The 22,617-nt window shown below is 38.4% G+C and overlaps 1 protein-coding gene across 1 annotated transcript; it reads left to right on the plus strand.

Moving 5' to 3' along the window:
- The first annotated feature begins 34 nt into the window (after positions 1–34).
- On the plus strand, positions 35–20,699 carry LOC111095421. The gene is made up of 3 exons (XM_038533764.1): positions 35–865; positions 19,287–19,450; positions 20,405–20,699. The coding sequence occupies exon 1, from the start codon at positions 35–37 to the stop codon at positions 773–775; it is 741 nt and encodes a 246-aa protein (XP_038389692.1). The 3' UTR covers positions 776–865; positions 19,287–19,450; positions 20,405–20,699.
- The last annotated feature ends 1,918 nt before the right edge of the window (positions 20,700–22,617 follow it).

Consider the following 22,617-nt stretch of genomic DNA (forward strand, 5'->3'; position numbering starts at 1 on the left):
ATGTCCTTTTCACTAAGATGAACGTCACAATGGCATGTCGGCATCTTTGGGTTCAAGTGCTGCTTTGCAAAGGGACGTCTGCCAGGTCCTCTGTGGGTTCCCCCGTGTCGCTTTGGCCCGGCCTCCACGACCGTGGCAGCTGAGCTGCTTCCCCGCAGCTTACCCCAGAGCAGGAATTCTTTCAGCCCGTGGTTTGCTCGCGTGTCCAGGTCACGGGGACCAGCGCCCCTCGTTGGGAGGAGGTCAGCCGCGGTACCGGGGATCCGACCGCACCCGCTGGAGCCGGCGGGCCTTCCTTTCCCAGGGAACGCGGGAGCTTAGAGGGGAAAGACGTGGTGGTCGTTTTCTTGGTTGCATCCTTTCCCTCGGCCACAGAAACGCTTTCAGGAACTTTCTGCTCTTCTTGCAAATCCAGCAGAAAGCCCTCTTCTCGTGCGTCCTCGGCCGCTCCCGCTGGGCCCCTCCTGGCCGCGGACCCACTTCTTGGCAGCCCACGTGGCAACCGCTGTCACCGCAAGACCCGCAGGCGCCACCGGCCTCTGGGGACGGGCTCGACGGGCTTGAAGGGCCGTGCGGACGGACGCCCTGCTTGAGCCGTGCCGTTGCCTCGGCCAGGGACGCCGACAGCCACGCGCCGACGGAGCCCTGCCCGACCCGAGCACATGGGAGACTGCTGAGCGCCCGGGCGGCCCGGAGGCCTGGGCCAAACTTGATTCTCTTTCATTTTTTCTTCACCTTCCCACCTTGTTGCAAGTTTAAACGTTTCCCTCTGTAGCATTCCAGCTGGTCTCTCTTTAGATCTCAGGCCGAATTCATAGATTTGCAGGATGATTTGAAGGTCATCTACGGAAGTTTGTGGGGCCAGGTGAGTTGGGGACCCCACTCTCCCACCATCTTGCCCCTCTCTCTATGCTATTGGGTTTTATCTCTAGGCCTTATAGTCTTCTTATTCTACCTGAAGAACAATTATTGTTACAATCTGAGTGAAATCAAGAGTCAGAGGCTGACTGGGCTGAGCCACCCAGACGCCCCTGCATATTACTGTATTGCTCTTTTCTTAATGGTATTCCCTGAGTCATTCATTTGAAAACTCTAATCACAAATCACAATATTTTTTTTTCAGGTGTTGTTTTAGAATGAATTCAAAAGCATGTTCGTTGTGGTTTATAGAAAGTATCTAAAACAATGGAAAGTCCCTAGAACTTAATAAAAATTTTCTTAAAGAGACAGAAAACATCACATAATGTTATAGTAAATTGGACACTGAGTATGTGTTACCTTGGTAAAACTACCTTTGTTTCTAAATGGTAAGAAACAGCATTACCTAAATGGTGGGAGGGAAAAAAATGGAATGGTAAATCCTATGAAAAGTTCTTAATTATAAGAAACTTACATGCAGAAAAATTGTGAGTAAAGGGTAAAGGACTAGATTGTTTTCAGCTTGGAAGTTTTGCCAATGAGGAAAATGAAGACGAGGGAGACTAAGTCATTTGTCCTAAACCACAAAGCTATTTACTTAATGGCACAAATTGGAACAGAATATTACTTTCTTTAATCCAGAATTATAACTATTTTTTCATTAAAATGCATTTCATTTGCATCATTATTCTTCCAAATTATGGTTATATTGGTGACAGACATTCATCTTTTCTAAATAAATATATTTAGCTCAATATGAATATTCACAGGTGAAAAGGGATTAGGTTTTCCCCATTAATAAGAGATTGAAGTGTAATTTTTGTCTAATAGGTAAGAAAACTACACGAAACCAAGTAGACTTTACTGAAAATAATATATTCATTAGATGCAAGCTCTAGAGTACATACATTACACTGAACTCTATAATGTATTGTACTGCACAACTCTACAATACATTGAGTAGAAGAACCATGAAAATATACTTATGAACACTTAGTATTTAAGAGTTGAAGCTTAATTGTTCTTTCTATAAAATGGAGGCATTGGACTATATGTTCCTTAAGATTTCATCTGATTTTTAAAACTTTCTAGCAGTTACCTCTGATATCAATATTGATTTTATGACAAAGCATAGAACATTAAATGTTAAATAATGGCACAATGTGTCTTTACAGTAGGGTTGTAGAAAAGCTCATTTCTTTCAGCCTCTTTCTTCTTGCCATGGGTCTCTACAGCTGGGTCTACCATCCACACTCTCAGAGTTATATAACTTTCTTAAAAAAAAAAAAAAGAACATAAAATAGAGAGGAAGAGAATGATATCAACACTTGAAAAATGCATACCTTTAAGTCCCCCTGGCATCTCAGAAGGCAGATGTTATTATTAAGTCTAAAAATGGAAGGATTGTTCCAGAGGGAGCAGTCAGACTTGTATGTTCCTTTGAAAGCTCTTAGAATTAACTAGATAGTATTCATTCTACCTACACCATTATGGTGTCTGGATTTTCTTTCTGAAGAACTAAAATCTGAGAAACTTCAGATTTAGGATTATCAGGCGAAATGATGAGAGAAGTGTTTAGGTTCAGGAATATAAATGTTAAATGGAAGTCTAAAGCGTGGAAGAAAGTACTCCTTGCCCTCTTGCTTTATATTCTCCACAAAAATACACATAGCCAGGAGAATCTTCTCCAGAGGAACATTACTGTATATATTAACATTTGGTATTCCCACTGGAAAATTAGCTCCCTGTTCATCTACAGAAAGGGTGGCATGTTAGTAAGTCTTGCCCGGACACATGGTTTCTGGTCAACTCAATTACTCTGTAAAAAACAACAAAGAAAGCTATATCAGGAAATGTGGCCAGCTAGTAAGTTACTCCCTTTCCCCTATAAACACACAGATATTCTTGATTAGGGATATTGCATGTTAAATTTACTCTGTTGTCCTTTCTTATTAAATGTATATTTTATTAGAAAATCAATCAAAATCTCAAGTGACAAAGAAGGTAAACAAATGTAGAGCATTAAGGAAGAGCTGATGTCAAATAACCCAGATGGATTGGGCTCTGCTTCCAATTTTTTGTGATCATTTAGGCATAAATGTGATTCTGTTAATAGCATCATGTTACATAGTAGTCCACAGTAAACATTTCTTTATTATAACAGATATGCAATGATAAACCTTGACCTAATATAATATTATGTATTTATTTTATAATACTACAACATAATAAATATTATGTAATAATGTATACAAATATATACTAATTAATACTATGTTATTGTAACTATGATGATTTCTATTCTAATGATGTATTTATGGAGTTACTTCCAGCAAATAGTCATGCCTCATTATTTTTCTTCCATATCAAGAAAAAAGTGAGAAATGCCATCTATGTATAAACTATTATCTTGACTGTTAGTCATTCTTTTTTGTTTTTTAACTTTAGCCTTTCTGTTAAATTATTTTGATGATCCTCCTTGTATAAGGCTAAACCACATAATTATAACTATGGTGTAAGAATTGTAGTTTTGTTTTTTAGCTAGAGAAAATGTTATTAACATAAATCTTTTTCAAACCATTAAAAGTGAGTTTAGAAATGTTAAAATACTGATTTCAAGAAGATTATAAAATTTAGTACTCTGAGTTTTCTGTATATTATTTTTGTTGTTATAAATAGCTTATTAAATAGGTTGAATTCATAGAGGGTATAAATGTCTTAATTTTTCTTCAACTACTGACAACTGTCATGAACACTCATGTCTTCCTGCTCTGGATTACATTACAGGCATACACCTTATTTTTCTAGAATTGAAATAAGTGAAGGAGTCAGGATAGGAAAGGAACAGGTTACATGTTTGCTTGTTTGTTTATTCATGTTGTTGTGTATTCACATTCAACTGTCCTATTCTTGCCGGTCTTTCTTTATTGGTCATAAATGCTCAGTAGCAGTCATCCTACATGTTATTAGGGGATAAAAGCATATGTTCTTTGGTGGGCCCTTGAGGAACATTATTAAGTTTTATGACATAGATAATGGTTAACGTCTTGCCACCCACTTCCTATTTTGGTTCTTTGCCAGAAATAAAACTCATACCCCCTAAATAGTTGAGTCTCCCAATCTTGACATTATGCTTACTTGTAAAAATTCCTTTAAGGTGACTCAGCTCAGGGATGCCTGGGTGGCTCAGCGGTTAAGCATCTGCCTTCTACTGAGGGTGTGATTCCGGGGTCCGGGGATCAGCCTGCTTCTCCCGCTGCCTCCAGAGAGTGCCTCCGGAGAGTGTCTCCGCCTCTCTCTCTGTGTCTCTCATGAATGAATACATTGTTTTTTGTTTTTTTTTAAGGTGACTCAGCTCATGTACCAGCTATCATTCAAGGCATCCATGTGCTAGTGGACTCCCCCATCTTTGAATGTCAATCCAGGATACGCCCTAGCTTCCTTCTCTTGGTGCCACTGGGGTATGCCTGAGAGTTTCTAAACTCAGTTTCCTCTCCTTTCACATATCCCAATCTCTGGGAAAGATATTCGGGGGGCCCTGTTTACTTTGCATGGCCATAACATTACATAAAGCTTGATACTTTATGAGATAAACCATCCACATTCATCAGCTTCAAAATTGACTTTGCTATTTTTTAAAAAAAATTTATTCATTTATTAATGAGAAACACACACACACACACACACACACACAGAGAGAGAGAGAGAGAGAGAGAGAGAGAATGGCAGAATCACAGGCAGAAGGAGAAGCAGGCTCCATGCAGGGAGCCCAACGTGGGACTCGATCCCAGGTCCCCAGGATCACACCCTGGGCTGAAGGCTGCGCTAAACCGCTGAGCCACCTGGGCTGCCTGAAAATACAATTTTTAAAGCATTCTTTAAATTCAAGTTCTGAGAATAGTTGTCCCAAATCTTCAATTTGGTCACATTTTAGTTAAAAGATGGATGCTGGAAGAGATTGAGAGATCATCAAGTCTAATTACTTCATTTTTGGGTGAATACTCTTAGATATGCAGGTTTGGCTACTAGCCCAATGGATTACCTCTTATTCCTCTGCTTTTTAAAAAGAAGGTATTCCGAAGTAATCTGACTAAAGTATAATAATTTAGTCTACGTTTGTTCTATTTTAATAATGGACGTTCTTTTTTTTGTACTGACACTTTATTGAGAAATGCCAGAGCAGGAAAAAACAAACAAACAAACAAACAAACCAAAACAAAACAAAAAACAACAAAAGAAAAAAAAACCAAAACAGGGCAAGGAAGAGTGAGAAATAAAGGCATGAGCATTAATCAGAAGTCCTTGCTTCCTGGAGAGACACAAGCTTTTCCTGTTACTCACAACATCAACAGATCAGCTATAGAGAAAACCCCATGCTCTGAAATGGACATAAAAGGGAAAATGGAGAGGGATTGGTCAATGTTTGCTCATGGAGAGTTCCAGTTTGTGCCTGACAGCATGCATGAGGAGTAGCTCTCCTCATCAGCAGTTAGAGATGAGCCGAGCATCAAGGGCTCCAAAAACACACAAAATGAAACTCTGAAGCAGCGCCAAACAGGTGTCACATAGTCGTCATCATTTCTGCATCAGATTTGCTTGAGTATGATGTGGTACCAAGTTCCCTTTCTTGAACCTCTTATGCTCTCATTTTTAGATTTCAAACAGACATGGGTGACAAAGGTCTTTCAACATCGGAACATCTGTGTAGAACTATCATAACACACTCTGAGGCATACAGTGCAGATAACTGAATGTTGAAGGTAGATATTGACCTTCCAGTCTCGTTGTCTAGTCTTGAGCTCACATAGAGTCACAGTTCTGGGTAATAGATTCCAGGACAGCATCCCTGGTAACACAGAGTTGTAGGCTCATCCTAAACTTGAATGGATGGTTTATGGTTAACAGAAATTGTAAATGTTCACCCTAGAGACATTCCTTTCAGTTATAAAGAATATCTTCTTAAAGCACATAGAACCCTGAGAGGTAAATACAGACAGGTTAAGAAGTGGTTGTAATTACACAGCAAATTATGAGGCTAGTCATTAGGGAAGGTAAATACATGATTCCTTTATATTTTCTCTTAAGTTGTCAAAAATGAAGGATGTTCTCTGAACTGTAACTTAGTTATTTTAATACAGTTTAAATGAATCAATTTCAGAAATGATTTGAAAGCATATTAACTCATCATAATTGAGTGTCTCCCTGGATTTCTCTTAGTTTTCAACTATGGATTATGAAAATGAATTTGTCTAAGTTTTATCTATCTCTCCGCTGTGCTCCAGTACAGGAGTCACAAAGAGTCCCTTCCGGCCTACTGACTTGCAGAAATAAAAACCCCTAAGCCAGATGGAGCTCTTTGGATAAAAGATTCTGGATATGCCTTGCATTTCAATTGGAAGAGGATTGCTGTAATTTAAGCTTTATGGAGAATCACCTCATTTCTTTTTCTTTCAAACATAAGTCATGGTTTTCCATTAGTAAAAGTAAAGTGCGTATATCCTGTCATTTTCTGTGAGTGAAATTATATAGTCTTATGCCTTGAAGAGTCCTTGGGATATTTTCTTTACTTTTATTTCCAGTGCCCCTGTGCTTCTCAACCTTTTCCATGTAATGAAACACACAGAAAATGAAATATTTTAAAGTCCACTGAATATGGCTGGTGGAGGAGGTTGCTCACAGCCCAATGTCTACCGAATCATAGCTCTGATCCAGGGCTCCTGGCCAGCTGCCCTGATGCCTGAGGGAATCAATGAATGGATACTTGTAGTCCATATGTCACAGCACAAATGATTGAGAAACTGTGCTAAACAGGACCATATGAATCATTTCACAAAGATGAAATGATGCATTTTAAGACTACCTCAACATTATTACTTCAATAAACATATTTAGCATCCACTGTCATGAATGATGCTGAGGCGGACTCTGTGTTCCTCTGCTTGGCTTCCCCTTGGGACCACACACTCATTTCCTCTATTTGCTGAGGAAGTTGGCTGTTGGCAGCTCACAGATGAGTCTGTCCCCAGGGAATTGCCTCAGGGGAAGGGTACTGCTTTACTCAAACTTCTTTCCCTGGTGATAGCTCCAACCCAATGTTTTTTTTTTTTTTTAAGATTTTATTTACTTATGCATAAAAGACACACAGAGAGAGAGACAGAGAGAGAGAGAGAGACAGAGAGAGACAGAGAGAGATAGGCAGAGGGAGAAGCAGGCCCCTACAAGGAGCTGGATGTGGGACTTGATTCTGTATCTGAGAATCAGGACCTGAGCCGAAGGCAGATGCTCAACCACTGAGCCATCCAGGCATCCCTCCAACCCATTGTTTGTTCAGTAGAAGTCTAAGAAGTCCGTGATGTAAGCCAACTCTGAAGCATCAACCTAGCCCCAGAGTTCAATGAAGCATCCATCTTCACCTCTGTGCAACTGCCACGCAATCTAACTTCTCGCTCTGCCCCATTCTACTTTCCACATTCCCTTAGAGAACTTGTTCCACAATATTCTCCAACAAACCTTCTACCAGCATATCTTTGCTTCGGTGTCTGTTTCCTGGGGGATAAACCTAAAATGAAAAACAAACCTAAATAAGGCTTAGAGTCTATCCTCAGACTCCAAAGGAAGGAAAACATCGGAACAAGTCAATATTATCATCATGAAGGAAGTTGTGGTATATGTATAAATGGAATATAACAAAGCACAAAAGAGGCGATAGGAAGGGGGGGTCTTCAGGGGGCATCTGGGCTGCTGATCATATCCTCTGGGTCATCGTTCTCACTGTCCAGGGGTGACACTGCATGCTAAATAAATGTTTACTGAGTTAATAAATTTGTGATAGTCTTAAAATCTATCATCTTATTATTTTTTTTAATAATAAATTTATTTTTATTGCTGTTCAATTTGCCAACATACAGAATAACACCCAGTGTTCATCCTGTCAAGTGCCCCCCTCAATGCCCGTCACCCATTCACCCCCACCCCCTGCCCTCCTCCCCTTCCACCACCCCTAGTTCATTTCGCAGTTAGGAGTCTCTCATGTTCTGTCTCCCTTTCTGATATTTCCTACCCATTTCTTCTCCCTTCCCCTCTATTCCCTTTCACTATTATTTATATTCCCCAAATGAATGAGACCATACAATGTTTGTCCTTCTCCAACTGACTTATTTCACTCAGCATAACACCCTCCAGTTCAATCCATGTCGAAGCAAATGGTGGGTATTTGTCATTTCTAATGGCTGAGTAATATTCCATTGTATACATAGACCACATCTTCTTTATCCATTCATCTTTCGATGGACACCAAGGCTCCTTCCACAGTTTGGCTATTGTGGACATTGCTGCTAGAAACATCGGGGTGCAGGTGTCCCGGCGTTTCATTGCATCTGTATCTTTGGGGTAAATCCCCAGCAGTGCAATTGCTGGGTCGTAGGACAGGTCTATTTTTAACTCTTTGAGGAACCTCCACACAGTTTTCCAGAGTGGCTGCACCAGTTCACATTCCCACCGACAGTGCAAGAGGATTCCCTTTTCTCTGCATCCTCTCCAACATTTGTGGTTTCCTGCCTTGTTAATTTTCCCCATTCTCACTGGTGTGAGGTGGTATCTCATTGTAGTTTTGATTTGTATTTCCCTGATGGCAAGTGATGCGGAGCATTTTCTTATGTGCATGTTGGCCATGTCTATGTCTTCCTCTGTGAGATTTCTCTTCATGTCTTTTGCCCATTTCATGATTGGATTGTTTGTTTCTTTGGTGTTGAGTTTAAGAAGTTCTTTATAGAGCTTGGAAACTAGCCCCTTATCTGATAGGCCATTTGCAAATATCTTCTCCCATTCTGTAGGTTGTCTTTTAGTTTTGTTGACTGTTTCCTTTGCTGTGCAAATGCTTCTTATCTTGGCGAAGTCCCAATAGTTAATTTTTTTTTTTTTTTTTTTTTTTTGCCTTCGTGGATGTATCTTGCAAGAAGTTACTGTGGCTGAGTTCAAAAAGGTTGCCTGTGTTCTCCTCTAGGACTTTGATGGAATCTTGTCTCACGTTTAGATCTTTCATCCATTTTGAGTTTATCTTTGTGTCTGGTATAAGATAATGGTTCAGTTTCATTCTTCTGAATGTGGCTGTCCATTTTTCCCAGCACCATTTATTGAAGAGATTGTCCTTTTTCCAGTGGATAGTCTTTCTTGGTTTGTCAAATATTAGTTGATCATAGAGTTGAGGGCCCATTTCTGGGTTCTCTATTTTGTTCCATTGATCTATGTGTCTGTTTTTGTGCCAGTACCACACTGTCCTGATGACCACAGCTTCGTAGTACAACCTGAAATCTGGCATCGTCATGCCCCCAGCTCTGGTTTTCTTTTTAAAAATTCCCCTGGCTATTCGGGGTCTTTTCTGATTCCACACAAATCTCAAAATAATTTGTGCCAACTCTCTGAAGAATGTCCATGGTATTTTGATAGCGATTGCATTAAACATGTAAATTGCCCTGGGTAACATTGACATTTTCACAATATTAATTCTGCCAATCCATGAGCATGGAATATTTTTCCATCTCTTTGTGTCTTCCTCAATTTCTTTCAGAAGTGTTCTATAGTTTCTAGGGTATAGATCCTTTACCTCTTTGGTTAGGTTTATTCCTAGGTATCTTATGCTTTTGGGTGCAATTGTAAATGGGATTGACTCCTTAATTTCTCTTTCTTCAGTCTCATTGTTAGTGTATAGAAATGCCACTGATTTCTGGGCATTGATTTTGTATCCTGCCACGCTACCGAATTGCTGTATGAGTTCTAGCAATCTTGGGGTGGAGGCTTTTGGGTTTTCTATGTAGAGTATCATGTCATCGGCGAAGAGGGAGAGTTTGACTTCTTCTTTGCCAATTTGAATGCCTTTAATGTCTTTTTGTTGTCTGATTGCTGAGGCAGGACTTCCAGTACTATGTTGAATAGCAGTGGTGAGAGGGGACATCCCTGTCTTGTTCCTGATCTTAGGGGAAAGGCTCCCAGTGCTTCCCCATTGAGAATGATATTTGCTGTGGGCTTTTCGTAGATGGCTTTTAAGATGTCGAGGAATGTTCCCTCTATCCCTACACTCTGAAGAGTTTTGATCAGGAATGGATGCTGTATTTTGTCAAATGCTTTCTCTGCATCTAATGAGAGGATCATATGGTTCTTGTTTTTTCTCTTGCTGATATGATGAATCACATTGATTGTTTTTAGTGTTGAACCAGCCTTGTGTCCCGGGAATAAATCCTACTTGGTCTCATCTTATTTTTTATCATTTAAATCACTTCATTACTTCAAAGGAGAGGCTGACAATATAGTAGATGTCAATGGTGTATCTTAAATGATAAATAGGCCTTCATTAGACAGAAAGTGATAAAACACATTTCAGGTAGAGAAAATAACATTTTAAAACCCCAGATTGGTGCACAAGTATTTTGCTGTGATTCCAGCAAGGAGAAGATACAGCTGGTGTAGGAGGTAAGGGCTAGACTGGCAATGTTGGCCCTATGGCCTCAATTTCTAAGCCAACAGATGTTTTTTCCATTTTTTCCTTCAGAAACTTCTAAAATTATATACTGAATGAAGTAACAGTGTTGCTTAAGGTCATTGTTTGATATAGTAATATAGAGTTCTCAGAATAAGCTGGCTTGCATGAGATTGAAATATTTCCCATATTCAGTTCAGAGTCAGTAGTACAAATTGGCAGAATGTCTAGCATTCAGATACACAGCTTCCTTCAGTCCTTTTAACTCTTCCTTTCCCTAATTTATACACTGGAATCTGGGTACAACCACATGTGTGATCTAGCATTGGTAAGAGGAAATGGAGGAAGAATAAAATTTAAAGATGTTTTAGGGTTAAGTCTAAAGTGGGCAGTCACTTCCACTCATATGCCTTTGGCTTGAACTTGTAGCATATCTATTTGTAGGGAGGCCAGGAGCTGGATGACCAGGAGCCTAGCTTAGCAAAGTGGAGAGGGAGCATCACAGTAATGTAAGAGGATGAGGAGCACTGTGAATGTTAAATGGGTTCTATCATAGTTGCTAATGTTTAATGACTAGGAAATTTCAAATCATAAGCAAAATTTCTGGCCTCTGTGGAAAATGTGGGCCTGCATTTTTTTAAATGTTTATTTTTTTTCAAAAGAGTACATGTGGGCAGGGGTGGGGAAGGGTTGAGGGAAAGAGAGACTAGAATCCCAAGGAGACTCCATTCTCACTGTGGAACCCCAGACAGGGCTCTATGTCACGCCCCTGGGATCATGATCTGAACTGAAACCAAGAGTCAGATGCTTAACTGACCGGGCCCCCCAGGTCCTCTGTGCCTGCATTTTTATATTGCACAGGTCGGGTAGTTCTGCTAGATGTCATCAGCCTCAGGGTAAACATTCTTGGTTCAACCTGGACATTTCTGAAGATAGAAGAAGTACGTAAGTAAAGAAAACTTTGATGTACTTAAGGGCAATGTATTCGTCTTTTGAAAGAATGATATAGCGTCGCAGTCTGCACCGGGCCAGGTGCTCCGGGGACGCTGACCTGCACAGCGTCCTCACTGTCCTGGGCCCTCCCGCCTCCGCCTGTCCCAGGAGGGGTGGGGAGCGCGGGGTCCTGGGCTGCGTCCGCCGGGCGCCCTGGGCTCCGGGCCTGCGCTGCTGGGGTCGCTCCCGGGGCCGCCGCCTCCGAGGCAGCAGGTGCAGCCCCGCCCGGAGGGAGCCCCCGACCCCGGCTCCTCCCCAGGCCCCGCCGGGCGCTCCGGCCCTTTACTCCGGCCGCGGGGTGGGCGCTCTCCCCGGGCGCCCTCCTCTGGTGGTGACCCCGGAGCCTGGGGGCCCCTCCCCACTCGATTCTTTTTAACTGTTTTTTCCCGCCTTCCTACCTTGTTGGAGGCGAAAACCCTTCTCTCTTTAGCGTTCCAGCTGTTCTCTCTTTAAATCTCAGGTCAAATTAATAGGTTTTCAGGATGGTTTGAAAGTAATCTAGGTAAGTTGGTGGGGCCAGGTGACCGGGGACCCAGTCCTCTGCCAGCTTGCCCCGCCCATCTTTTGAAAGAACACAACATAAAGTCTATTTATAAAGCACACTGTAATTAAAATTGTGATAAATAGGGAAATTAGCTTTAATAAAAATTTTATGAATAAAAAGACTAGAATTTCAAGCAAGTGTTTTTTTTTTTAAATGTTATATTATTAAGTAAAAATAACATGAAGATACTTATTCTTAAATAATGGAGTATTTGTAATAATTTTTTTTAATTTAGTTTCAAAGAAATTTTATATCCTTAGCAGGAATAGGCATTTGAAAATATAAGTAAACATAGAAATGTCATTGCCCAGAATATGAAGATACGGCTAAATTTTTACTGGACATGTTGGTGAAATATTTAAACTATCTGCATCATTTGCTCTTATAAATGATGACAGTATAAGTTTTAAAAATGACTGTCACATATACTCCACATAAATTGAGGGTACTTTCATGTTTGGATTGCCATTTTCATTCATATGAGCATGGGCCACAATCTGGCACCAAGTTCACGTTAGTTTTTTTGCAAAAATACAGAACAGGGATCCCAACATACCTGACAGCTTCAGGGGTATTGTCTTCAAGAGGAATCCTTACAATACTTAAGGCCTGCAAACTCAAATGCAGTTCATAAAATATAAATCTTTTTTTTTTTTTTGCAATAAACATCACTGTTTGGTAACAGAGCTTATATGCCACAGTTACCTTAAACCATTAAGTTTTTGGGGAAACGGTGCTAGTAGAGGTAAGTCCGAGGTCATTCTGTCCAAAGAAAAAGCATTTAGACTTGCTGTTAGTCCTTCTCAGACATTCACTTAACTATATATGTATATTTATAGTTGTGATGAAACTTGTGATGTTAACAATACTTTAGATATGGTGTCTAAGAGGGATGCCTGGGTGGCTCAGTGGTTGAGCCTCTGCTTTTGGCTAAGAGTGTGATCCCAGGGTCCTGGGATCAAGTCCTGCATCGGGCTCCTTGCATGGAGCTTGCTCTCTGCCTGTGTCTCTGCTTCTCCCTCTCTGTGTCTCTCATGAATAAATGAATAAAATCTTAAAAATATATATAGGGTACTAAGACAATCTGGACAACATAAAGCATCTTACAATTTTGATGAGAAAAATCTTGAAAATATGAGGATACATTGGTCAATATTTTGGGTTTGGATCAATAGTCCTCCTGTACCTCATTACCTCATATTACTTGTGCAGATCATTATTGCTGGCTTTTTTATTTTATTGTACTTGGTAGATAGTGGTCATTATGTTACTTAGGATTAGGATCAGAGTACATATGAGTCTCTAGTTGACAGTAAAGCTGAACTATTTCATTCTCTACTTAATCTCACTACCTTTGTTCCTTGTGTGTGTGTTTATGTATGTGTGTCCATGTGTGCATAGTTTTATGTGCTTGGTAACTGAAGACAATACTTAATAAAATAAGGGAAATTCAGGATTCTTCACTACAGTTTTAGCCGTTCTTTGACTTATCAGATGACTTCTGGCAAATGGTATCCCAACTTCAATTGGTTCCTTGCAATAAATTTTCAGGAGAGTTGATTTCAGCTGAAGAAATATATCTCTATATCAAAATCACAGATAATTGAGAGACAGACAGTATCTTAGTCTGTTTGAGAAGCTATAATAAAAATAGCATCAATTGGATGACTTAAATAACAGAAATTTATTTCTTGAAGTTCTGAAGGCTGAGAAATCTAGGACCAAGGCTTATTCTGTACCTGGTTTAAAGATGGGAGCTTTCTTGTTGTATTCTCATATGATAAGAGAGGGAGAAAAGAAAAGCAAGCTTGCTCATGTTTCTTCTTCTAAGAGCACTAATTCAGGGCATGTGGGTGGCTCAGTCAGTTAAGCAACTGCCTTTGGCTCTGGTCATGATTTCAGAGTCCTAGGAGTGAATCCCAAGTTGGGTTCTCTGCTCAGTGGGACTTCTGCTTCTCCCTCTTCCTCTCCCCCTGTGTGAGCCCTATTTCTTGGATAAATAAATAATATCTTTTTAAAAAAATAATTAATTCTATCATAACTGCTCTTCTTTTACAATCTAAGGACATCCCAGAGTACCATCTCCAAATATCATTACATTGAGGATTAGGGTTTCAATGTATGAATTCTGGGGGGACACAAAAATTCACTCCACAGCAGATATAGATGGTGAATGATAAATAGATAGATGATGATAGATAGATAGATAGATAGATAGATGATAGAAAAAACCTAAGGAAAACATAGACAACTCCCAAATTAATATGCCTACACTAAAATTTTCTCTGAGCTGCACACTCATATATATAATTCAGTATCTGGTCTTGGATGTCTAACATATATTCTAATATAACAGATTTAGTGGTGAACAGTAGATAATTCTTTTAATCTGCACCAATCCTATATCCTGCACCAATCCATTATCTATACTTCTTCCATATCATTTAAAGGCAACTCTATCCCACTAATTGCTCAGGTTAAAAATCTGAAGTTATCTTTTTTTTTTTAAGATTTTATTTATTTATTTATTTATTTATTTATTTATTTATTTATTTATTCATTTGAAATAGAGAAAGTGTGCACACAGGGAAAGAGGGAGAGGGAGAAGGAGACTCCTTGCTCAGCCGGGAATCTGATGAGGGGCTCAATCCCAGGACCCCAAGATCATGACCTGAGCCAAAGGCAGACACTTAACTAATTGAAATACCCAGGAACCCCTGAAAGTTATCTTTGACACCACTTTTTCTTTCTAATCCTATAGAAAATGGATTAAGTTTTATCTTCAAAATGTATTCAGATTCCCACTACCAGGTACCACCCTGATCTGAACTACCATCTTTATTCTCTTAGATTACTGCAGTAATCCCTTAATTCATTTCTCTGCTTCCATCCTTGACTCTGTTGACTATTTTCTTTTCTTTTGTTAAAGATTTATGTATGTGTGTATGTATGTATGTATTTATGATAGAGAGAGAGCACAAGCAGTGAGGAGAGTCAGAGGAGAGGGAAAGAGAGGGAATCCTCTAGTAGATTCCTGCTGAGTATAGAGCCTGACCCAGGACTGGATCCCAGGACTCTGAGATTATGACCTGGGCTGAAATCAAAAGTCAGCTGCTTAACCTACTGAACACCCTATTTTCAATATAAATGGAGATGGTCTTCTTGAAACATAAGTCAGATCATGACACTTCTCTGATGAAACTCTTGCAATGAGATCCATTTCACTCAAAGCAAAGTGGCCCCACTGGTAAAGATCTGTAAGATTTTATCTGATTGTTTTCTACTTGGCTCATTCAACACATTTTGTATGACAGAGGAGAATAAAGAGTTCAGAAGTAAATTCATACATTTATGGTTCATTTATTTTCTGCAAATATGCTAAAACCATTCATTGGAGGAAAGAATAGATTTCCAACAAATAATGCTGGGAAATTCACTGACTATCACATGCAAAAGAAAAGGGTTGGAACCTTACCTCACATCATATACAAAAGTTAACTAAAACTAGATCAAGACCTAATACAGATGTACATATATCCTTTTGAATTAGTGTTTTTGTATTCTTTGGGTAAATACCCAGTAGAGCAATTGCTGGATCATAGAGTAGTTTCATTTTTAACTTTCTGAGGAATCTCCACCGTGTCTTCCACAGTAGCCGCACCAGTTTGTCTTCCCACCAAAAGAACATAAAGCTTCCTTTTTCTCCATATCCTCACCAACATTTGTTGCTTCTTGTGTTTTTTATTTTAGCCATCTGACAGGTGTGAGGTGATATCTATTTGTTTTTTTTTATTTTTTTATTTTATTTTATTTTTTTTTATTTGCTTTTTCCCGAGGATGGGTGATGTTGAACATCTTTTCATATGTCTGCTGGCCATCTGTATGTGTTCTTTGGAGAAATACCTATTCATGTCTTCTGCCCATTTTTAATTGGATTATTCATTTCTTATGTGTTGAATTGTATACGTTTTTTATATATTTCAGGTACTAGCCCTGTTTTTTTGGATATGCCATTTGCAAATATCTTCTCCCATTCAATAGATTGTCTTTTAGTTTTATTGGTTATTTCCTTTGCTGTGCAGAAGCTTTTTGTATTGATCTGATCCCAATAGTTTATGTTTTTATTTTCCTTGCTTCAGGAGGTACATCTACAAAGACGTTGTTATGGCTGATGTCAGACATTACTGCATATGCTCTCTACTAGGATTTTTATGGATTCAGGTCTCACATTTACATTCTTGATTCATTTTGAGTTTATTCTTGTGTATGGTGTAAGAAAGTGGTTCAATTTCATTCTTTTGCATGCAGGTGTCCAATTTCCCCAACACCTTTTATTGAAAAGATTACCTTCTTCCCATTGCATTTGTGTCTTTTTTAAAAGTTTGAAGATTAATTGACCATATCATCAGAGGTTTATTTCTGGGATTTCTATTCTCTTCTGCTAATCTGTGTCTATGTTTGTAATTTCACCTTGTAATTAGCTACCCTATTGGTTGTCAGGAGGACTTGTCAGTCTTGTCAGTATCCTTTGGGGACATTCTGAAGATAGGTGCTAAAGAAAGGAACTTTATATCTGTAGATGATAAAGATTAGAATATTGATCTAGTCTGTAAAAAGAATACATAGCCAGATTTTTAAACGTCAAGGCAGAATGTGTACTGTGTGATGAGTACTGCTATTGTTAGACCATAGGTCTTCCCATTATTATTTTATAGAGATTAGTGCATGAAATCTGGCAATAACTAACATATTAAGGTCAAAACTCCTGGGTAAAGGAAGATTTTCAAGATTTTCTGAGAGTTGGGCCAATTTGAGTTCATAGTATTATTTGTATGCTCTATTTTTTCCTGAAAATGTGGAAGATGGAGGCAATAAAATTTTTCATTGATTTCTAATGTTTTGCAAAATTCCTTCATGATGATTCCAACAAATTGAGTACTTGTATGTATTAAGGAAAATAACATCTAATAGTTAATTTGCCATGGTTACTCCAATAGTCTTTTTGAGTTTGAGATTTTTTAAAACATTCAGAGAGTTCTAAAATAATCATAAGCACATATACATAAAATTGTGATCAAGCAACTGGATAATTCTATCCTGAGGAGTGCAGATATACTTTGGATCTAGCTCAGAACTATATCCCATTTTTATGGCTTTCATTAGACTATTATTACAGCTGGTGAGGCATGAACCAGCCCCATCTCCAACAATAGAGGTGAAATTCCCCAGTATGTATGGGTATACAATGATTATTCAGGATTGCAATAATCTTATATCTACCAGTAAAATCTAATTGATGTACCTTCTGCAGGCACAATTAACTGGCTGTCTTAGTCAATCTCATGGCCAGGAAAATAGCCAGACTTCCTGATATTAGCCAATGTTTCTTTTCCGAGTCTGGGGCCACATTACTTATGTTTGAATTACCTTGTGTATATAGTTAACAATTTCTAATATTATCATTGTCTCAAGCAACCTCTTTGCATGGAGGTAAAATCACTGTTTTTCATAACAATATTCCAGTACATTCTCTATGGATTCTTCAGTGTTGCCTTTGCTGTATACCACAACATGTATTATAAATAACTCCATTGAAAGCATAAGCCCTACAAAATATCTTCTATTGAGTCTCTAGTATTTATAGGCCAAGAGTGGTAACTTAAAATATTTAATTGAGCTTTGAAAAATGCTCAGTGGATTATCAATAAAATAGTTTCATCAACATGAAAACCCCTCAATTCCCTGATGTGGCAAGGACAGTATCTGCAGGAATATTTACCATTGTTTAAGCTGTTTTATGGGCATAAACAAGGAAGGTAAGCCCAGCTCTTGGATCTGGAGAAACATTCATATAGGATATGAATTGCTAGTGGTCACCACATTGTAGAGTTAGAATCCCTAATGCACATTCTAATTTTATGAACATATATATGTATATATGTGTATATATATATATATATATATGTATATATATATATATGTACTTGTATATATGTAATTTCAGATAGGTGTATTATTGGGGACATATATAATTAAGATTGAGAAATGGTTGGCTGATTCAGCCTCAGCAGTCCACAGTAAGAGTTTTCATTTTGTTTTATTTTTACCCTCTGATAGTTTTGTAAGGAGGTTGAATTATGCTGAAAAAGTTGGGATTTTGTCACAATATTCTGTAGATCTCAAAATACTTCAATTTTCCTCACAATGATGATTTCAGATATTGCTTACAACCTTGTTACCATTTTTGTGGCTAGAATATACCTTCCAGCAAAGAGATGAGGACCTAAATAGTATACATGACAAAATCCTATTTTTTTTTCTTTTTGATTAAAGATGTTTAGTCAGCCATGAGTTTTTTTTTTGTTTTTGTTTTTTTTTTTTTTTTTTTTTTTTTTTTGTTTTGTTTTTTATGAAATAGATTGAGTCTCTTGGGGAGATTTTGAGAACAGACGTAGACAAGAGATCACCTATAAACTGACTGAGGGTGGAAGGTCTTGGAAATGTTATGTCCTTCGTATCTGAAAGTATCTAAGTACTGAAAGAAATATGAGTGCATCTTTGTGAATCCCTAAGTCATTACCATGTCAGTATATTTTTGATCATTCCAATGGAAGGAGTTTGGTTATAAAGCGTAAAATAAAAATAAAAGCGTAACCATAAACACTGCTTATGTTTATATGTAAACATGTAATCCCATTGGAAGTCCTGTGTACAGGCAACCCCATTGGAAGTCCTGTGTCTATGTATCTGCATTGGAAGCAGTGTACCTGAGCCCCCAAGAAGGGTATTCCAAACTCCATTGCACTGTTCCTTCATCAGGATGATATTCTTGCTGACCTACTGTTGCCACTAATTCAATAAATTGAGAATTGGGTCTTCTAATGAGAGAAGTAAGATAAATTGCATGACAATTTTATTTATATGTTTAGGGAATTAGCCAAATGAGAAACAAAGAAGACTCAAGCCAAAGAGTCTGGGCCATGGGTCCTCTTTTCAATTCAGGGGCCACAGTCACAGTGATGAATTGACAGCTCTGACAGAGCAGAAAGATAGACCTGGAATGTTCCTCTTCATCATGACATAAATCTAACCTACGTTAATTTCACCACTTTATGTGCTGGGAGGGTTGGAGAAGCACTCCTTGAGTGCATTGCCAGCCTGCACACGTGTATCCGTGCAAACAGAATTTCACAGTCCTCTGCTTTCTTTTCAGTACATCATTGGGTCCCCATATCCTGGTGCTTTATGCTGAAGTCAGCCTCTCCCTTGCAAGATGCTGGAACAATTTTATCATTGATTCTGAGGTTTGACAATGATAGTACCTCATTCTTTCACTCTTTTTGCCTTTTAATTTTCTAGGAGAACTACCCAAAGAGAGGATCTGTTGCTATCATAAGTATGCTCTTTCAGAACACAGCACATGAAAGCAGGAAGTAAGGTACCCTGTGGTACTTGAATGTCTATGAACTCTTTCTTAAATTAAGTCCTAATTAAAGGGAGACTACACAAGGGAATGGAATCAGGTGAGAAAGAGAGATCAATACTATAACATTCTTTCCTTCCTACAGTATTTCCTTCCCCGAGCACTGAGACTTGTTTCATCCTTACTCAGAAACAGAAAAAGGGATCTCAATGATCACTTTATTTAGCTTCTGAATCAGTCAGGTTAAGTTTACTGCTGTAGAAACAATCACAAAATTAAATGGGTTGATACAACAGGAGTTTATGTCTTGTTTGTGTGAAGTTCCAACACTGGTGAGAGGGAAAAAGAGGCTGTCTCTGCTCAGCATAGTCACCTAAAAACCCAGGCTTATTCTCCATGTCAGTACTCAGTTCTCTGAGAAAAGGCCTCAGAGAAGAGAAAGGAATGGAGACTTGCATGAAAGGATTTTCTTGGGAGGGAATTCCCAGGCCACATTTGTGTTTACAACATAATCAGGGGAAACTGCAAGGATGTTGGAAAATGTGCTCTAGCCTCACATAAATATTTCATACGCTTTTTTTTATTACAAAAAACCCATACCACAAACAAAGTATTGTAAAATACTTAAAAAATACATTTGAAGTCTGTAAAAATAAAAGTTCAAGAAATATTTCTTTTGGAGGTTATGTGTAATTTTTGCAATAGATTTAATATGTTTAATACATTTAATGATGTAAATATAAGGTGGTGGATATATTAAGGAATCTTAACATAAAATTATACTCTGATAAAGATATTTTAACCAGATACTAAAATTACATACACATTAAGGATGCTATATACACAAGTCTGGTTAGAACTCTTCCTGAGATTAAAAAGCAAAATAAAAAGTGCTAAAAATATTATAGGCAGAAAGTCCAGTCAGATTAACAGTAAAAATTGTAACATGTTTAGGATTATATCTGAAAATGATGAGTGTATCTGATTTAAATGATGTGTGCTTAGCAGTGCAACATAAATTCTTTCTAAAATCCTAATTAAATTTCTTCTGAAGGCATAGGAGGCAAGAGACAAGAATTCCAAAGTACAGAAGGTAAAGACTGCAGAACACCTACAGCAGGAATCTTGGAAGATTTGACAGTAATTATAAGGTAGACAAATCTGGAGTGAGAATAATCTTCTAAGACTGGAGTACATAGCGTACTTTGACTCTGCTTCATGAAAGAGAGTCTACCTGAAACAGGTAGGAGGATGTCGAGTACCTCCTTCACCAAATGTTATCAAGCTTAATTACACAGGATGAGCAACAACCTATATTCCTTACCTGTGGAAATATTTTTCAGCCCAGGGAAAGAATAAGAGGGTCATAAAATAGCTAAGTGGAGACTCAGTAAACTGGTGGCTTATTCTGGAAGTGTAATTTCTTGAGGCAAGGCATGCATGTGCCTTCAGGAAAAACCCTGAGAGCAATTCATGCTAGGAAATTATAGTTCTTCATTTACTCAATCTATCCAGAGGATTGGAATGTTATACATCCCATTGGGATGTTGTGGGAAATGAGGATCATTGGAGATTGCCAGAAGTTCCAGTGGGGCAGGACTTTTGTTTATTTACTGCTTCAACACAGTGCCTTGAATAGTGTCTGGTACAGAGTAGTTATTAAATACACAGGGATACAGAGAATTGACTGGAAATGTGGTCTTCAGCTTCATTTCACTGTCAATCCGAGGGCAGATCTAAGGGGTATGGGACAAACAAAATAATCATTATCATTATTATTACAAGCAACATAATTTAGTATAATCATATCTAACATTTATAGAGTTCTATACTTAACTGCTAGACACCCTGCTAACATGATTTTATTTGATGTTATTCATATGACAATGCTGGGACATAGGCAGCAGTATTATCTTCATTTGAAACAAACCTACCAAAGCTCACTAAAAGTAGTAAATCTAGGATTTGAACTGAGGCATTGGCTCTGTAATCCAAGCTCTTAATTGAATTAAAAACAAAGAAGACCTATCATGGGAGGTACTGCTCTTGGAATATATTCCTCCTCATACATAATGTAATAGAACCTCCCCCCCCCGCCCCGGTAGTCTTCTGGCATATGGAAGCCAGAGATAAAAACAAATTTTACAGGCTTTGTTAAAAGGGGGTGTGTGTGGAATCATAGAGTCCCATCTGATGTAATGAAATGGAGGTGGTCTGTACAATATTTCAGCGGAAAATATTCTCCTTTGCTCCTTCCTTCTTCCCAGTGGTGGCTCTGTGGGAGCAGCCTTGGCAGCAAGCACTTCCATGGTGAAGAGTTCTCTTCCCTTATGCAAACTTCCTAGAAGGCAAAGACCAAGTGATTGTATTGTCTTTCTATCCAAAATTGCTATTTTAGAAATATATGATGCAGCTTTTTCAAGGAAAGAAAAATGGAATAAGAGATCAGGATCTAGTATGTGTAAGATTAGCTTTTAGGTTAAAAGGTATGTCTAGACGAAAATATTTGGCTGTGGTTTCTTGTACACTGGACCAAGCAAAATAATCAATAGGCTTCAAAAAGAATTGAAGTGAGTGAAAAGTTGTGAGAATAGCCTACAGAAATTTGTGATGACTCATCATTTAGGATAATCAATGTAGGGGGCTCCCAAATCTGCAGGTCACAAAAACTCTGGATGCTATAGGATGAGCATCTTCAGATGCGTCCATGAAGGGTAATGGACAAAGAACAGCCTCCCAAAGACAGAGACTGATCCTACAGATGAAAATTGGTGTATCCCCTATGCAAGGGTCTGTGCTTCTGGATGGATATATTGTATCAGAGGCCGATGGTTCTTTCCAAGTTTCTAGTTATCCTTCTTCACTAATAGGAACTTAGAATATAAATTGGACATATAACTACCTAGTATAAAGCTGGTATTTTCCAAGTTACCTTAAGCTAAATGTTGCAATGTAAAAGTGTTCTAGTCAGGTGAGTGCCACGTAAGTAGAAGCAGTGTGTATAACTTCTGACAAATCTTAACAAAGGCAGGGTCTCAATGTTCTCTCTTTCTGTTGGGTTGAATGCCAATGTGATAGTTGGAGTTAGTACAGCCATCTGGAACTATGGGGTAGAAATCTTGTGCAGAGATCTTAGATCTCTAATGATATTTAAAGCACAATATTTGTCTTAGAAATTCCATATTATATGACAGAAAGAAACTTTGTCTTTTTCAAACCTGCTAAAACCACTCTTATTTATATTTTTAGAACTTCTTTTCTTTTCTT

The sequence above is a fragment of the Canis lupus genome, chromosome 4, assembly GCF_011100685.1.
Source record: "Canis lupus familiaris isolate Mischka breed German Shepherd chromosome 4, alternate assembly UU_Cfam_GSD_1.0, whole genome shotgun sequence".
NCBI lineage: Eukaryota > Metazoa > Chordata > Mammalia > Carnivora > Canidae > Canis > Canis lupus.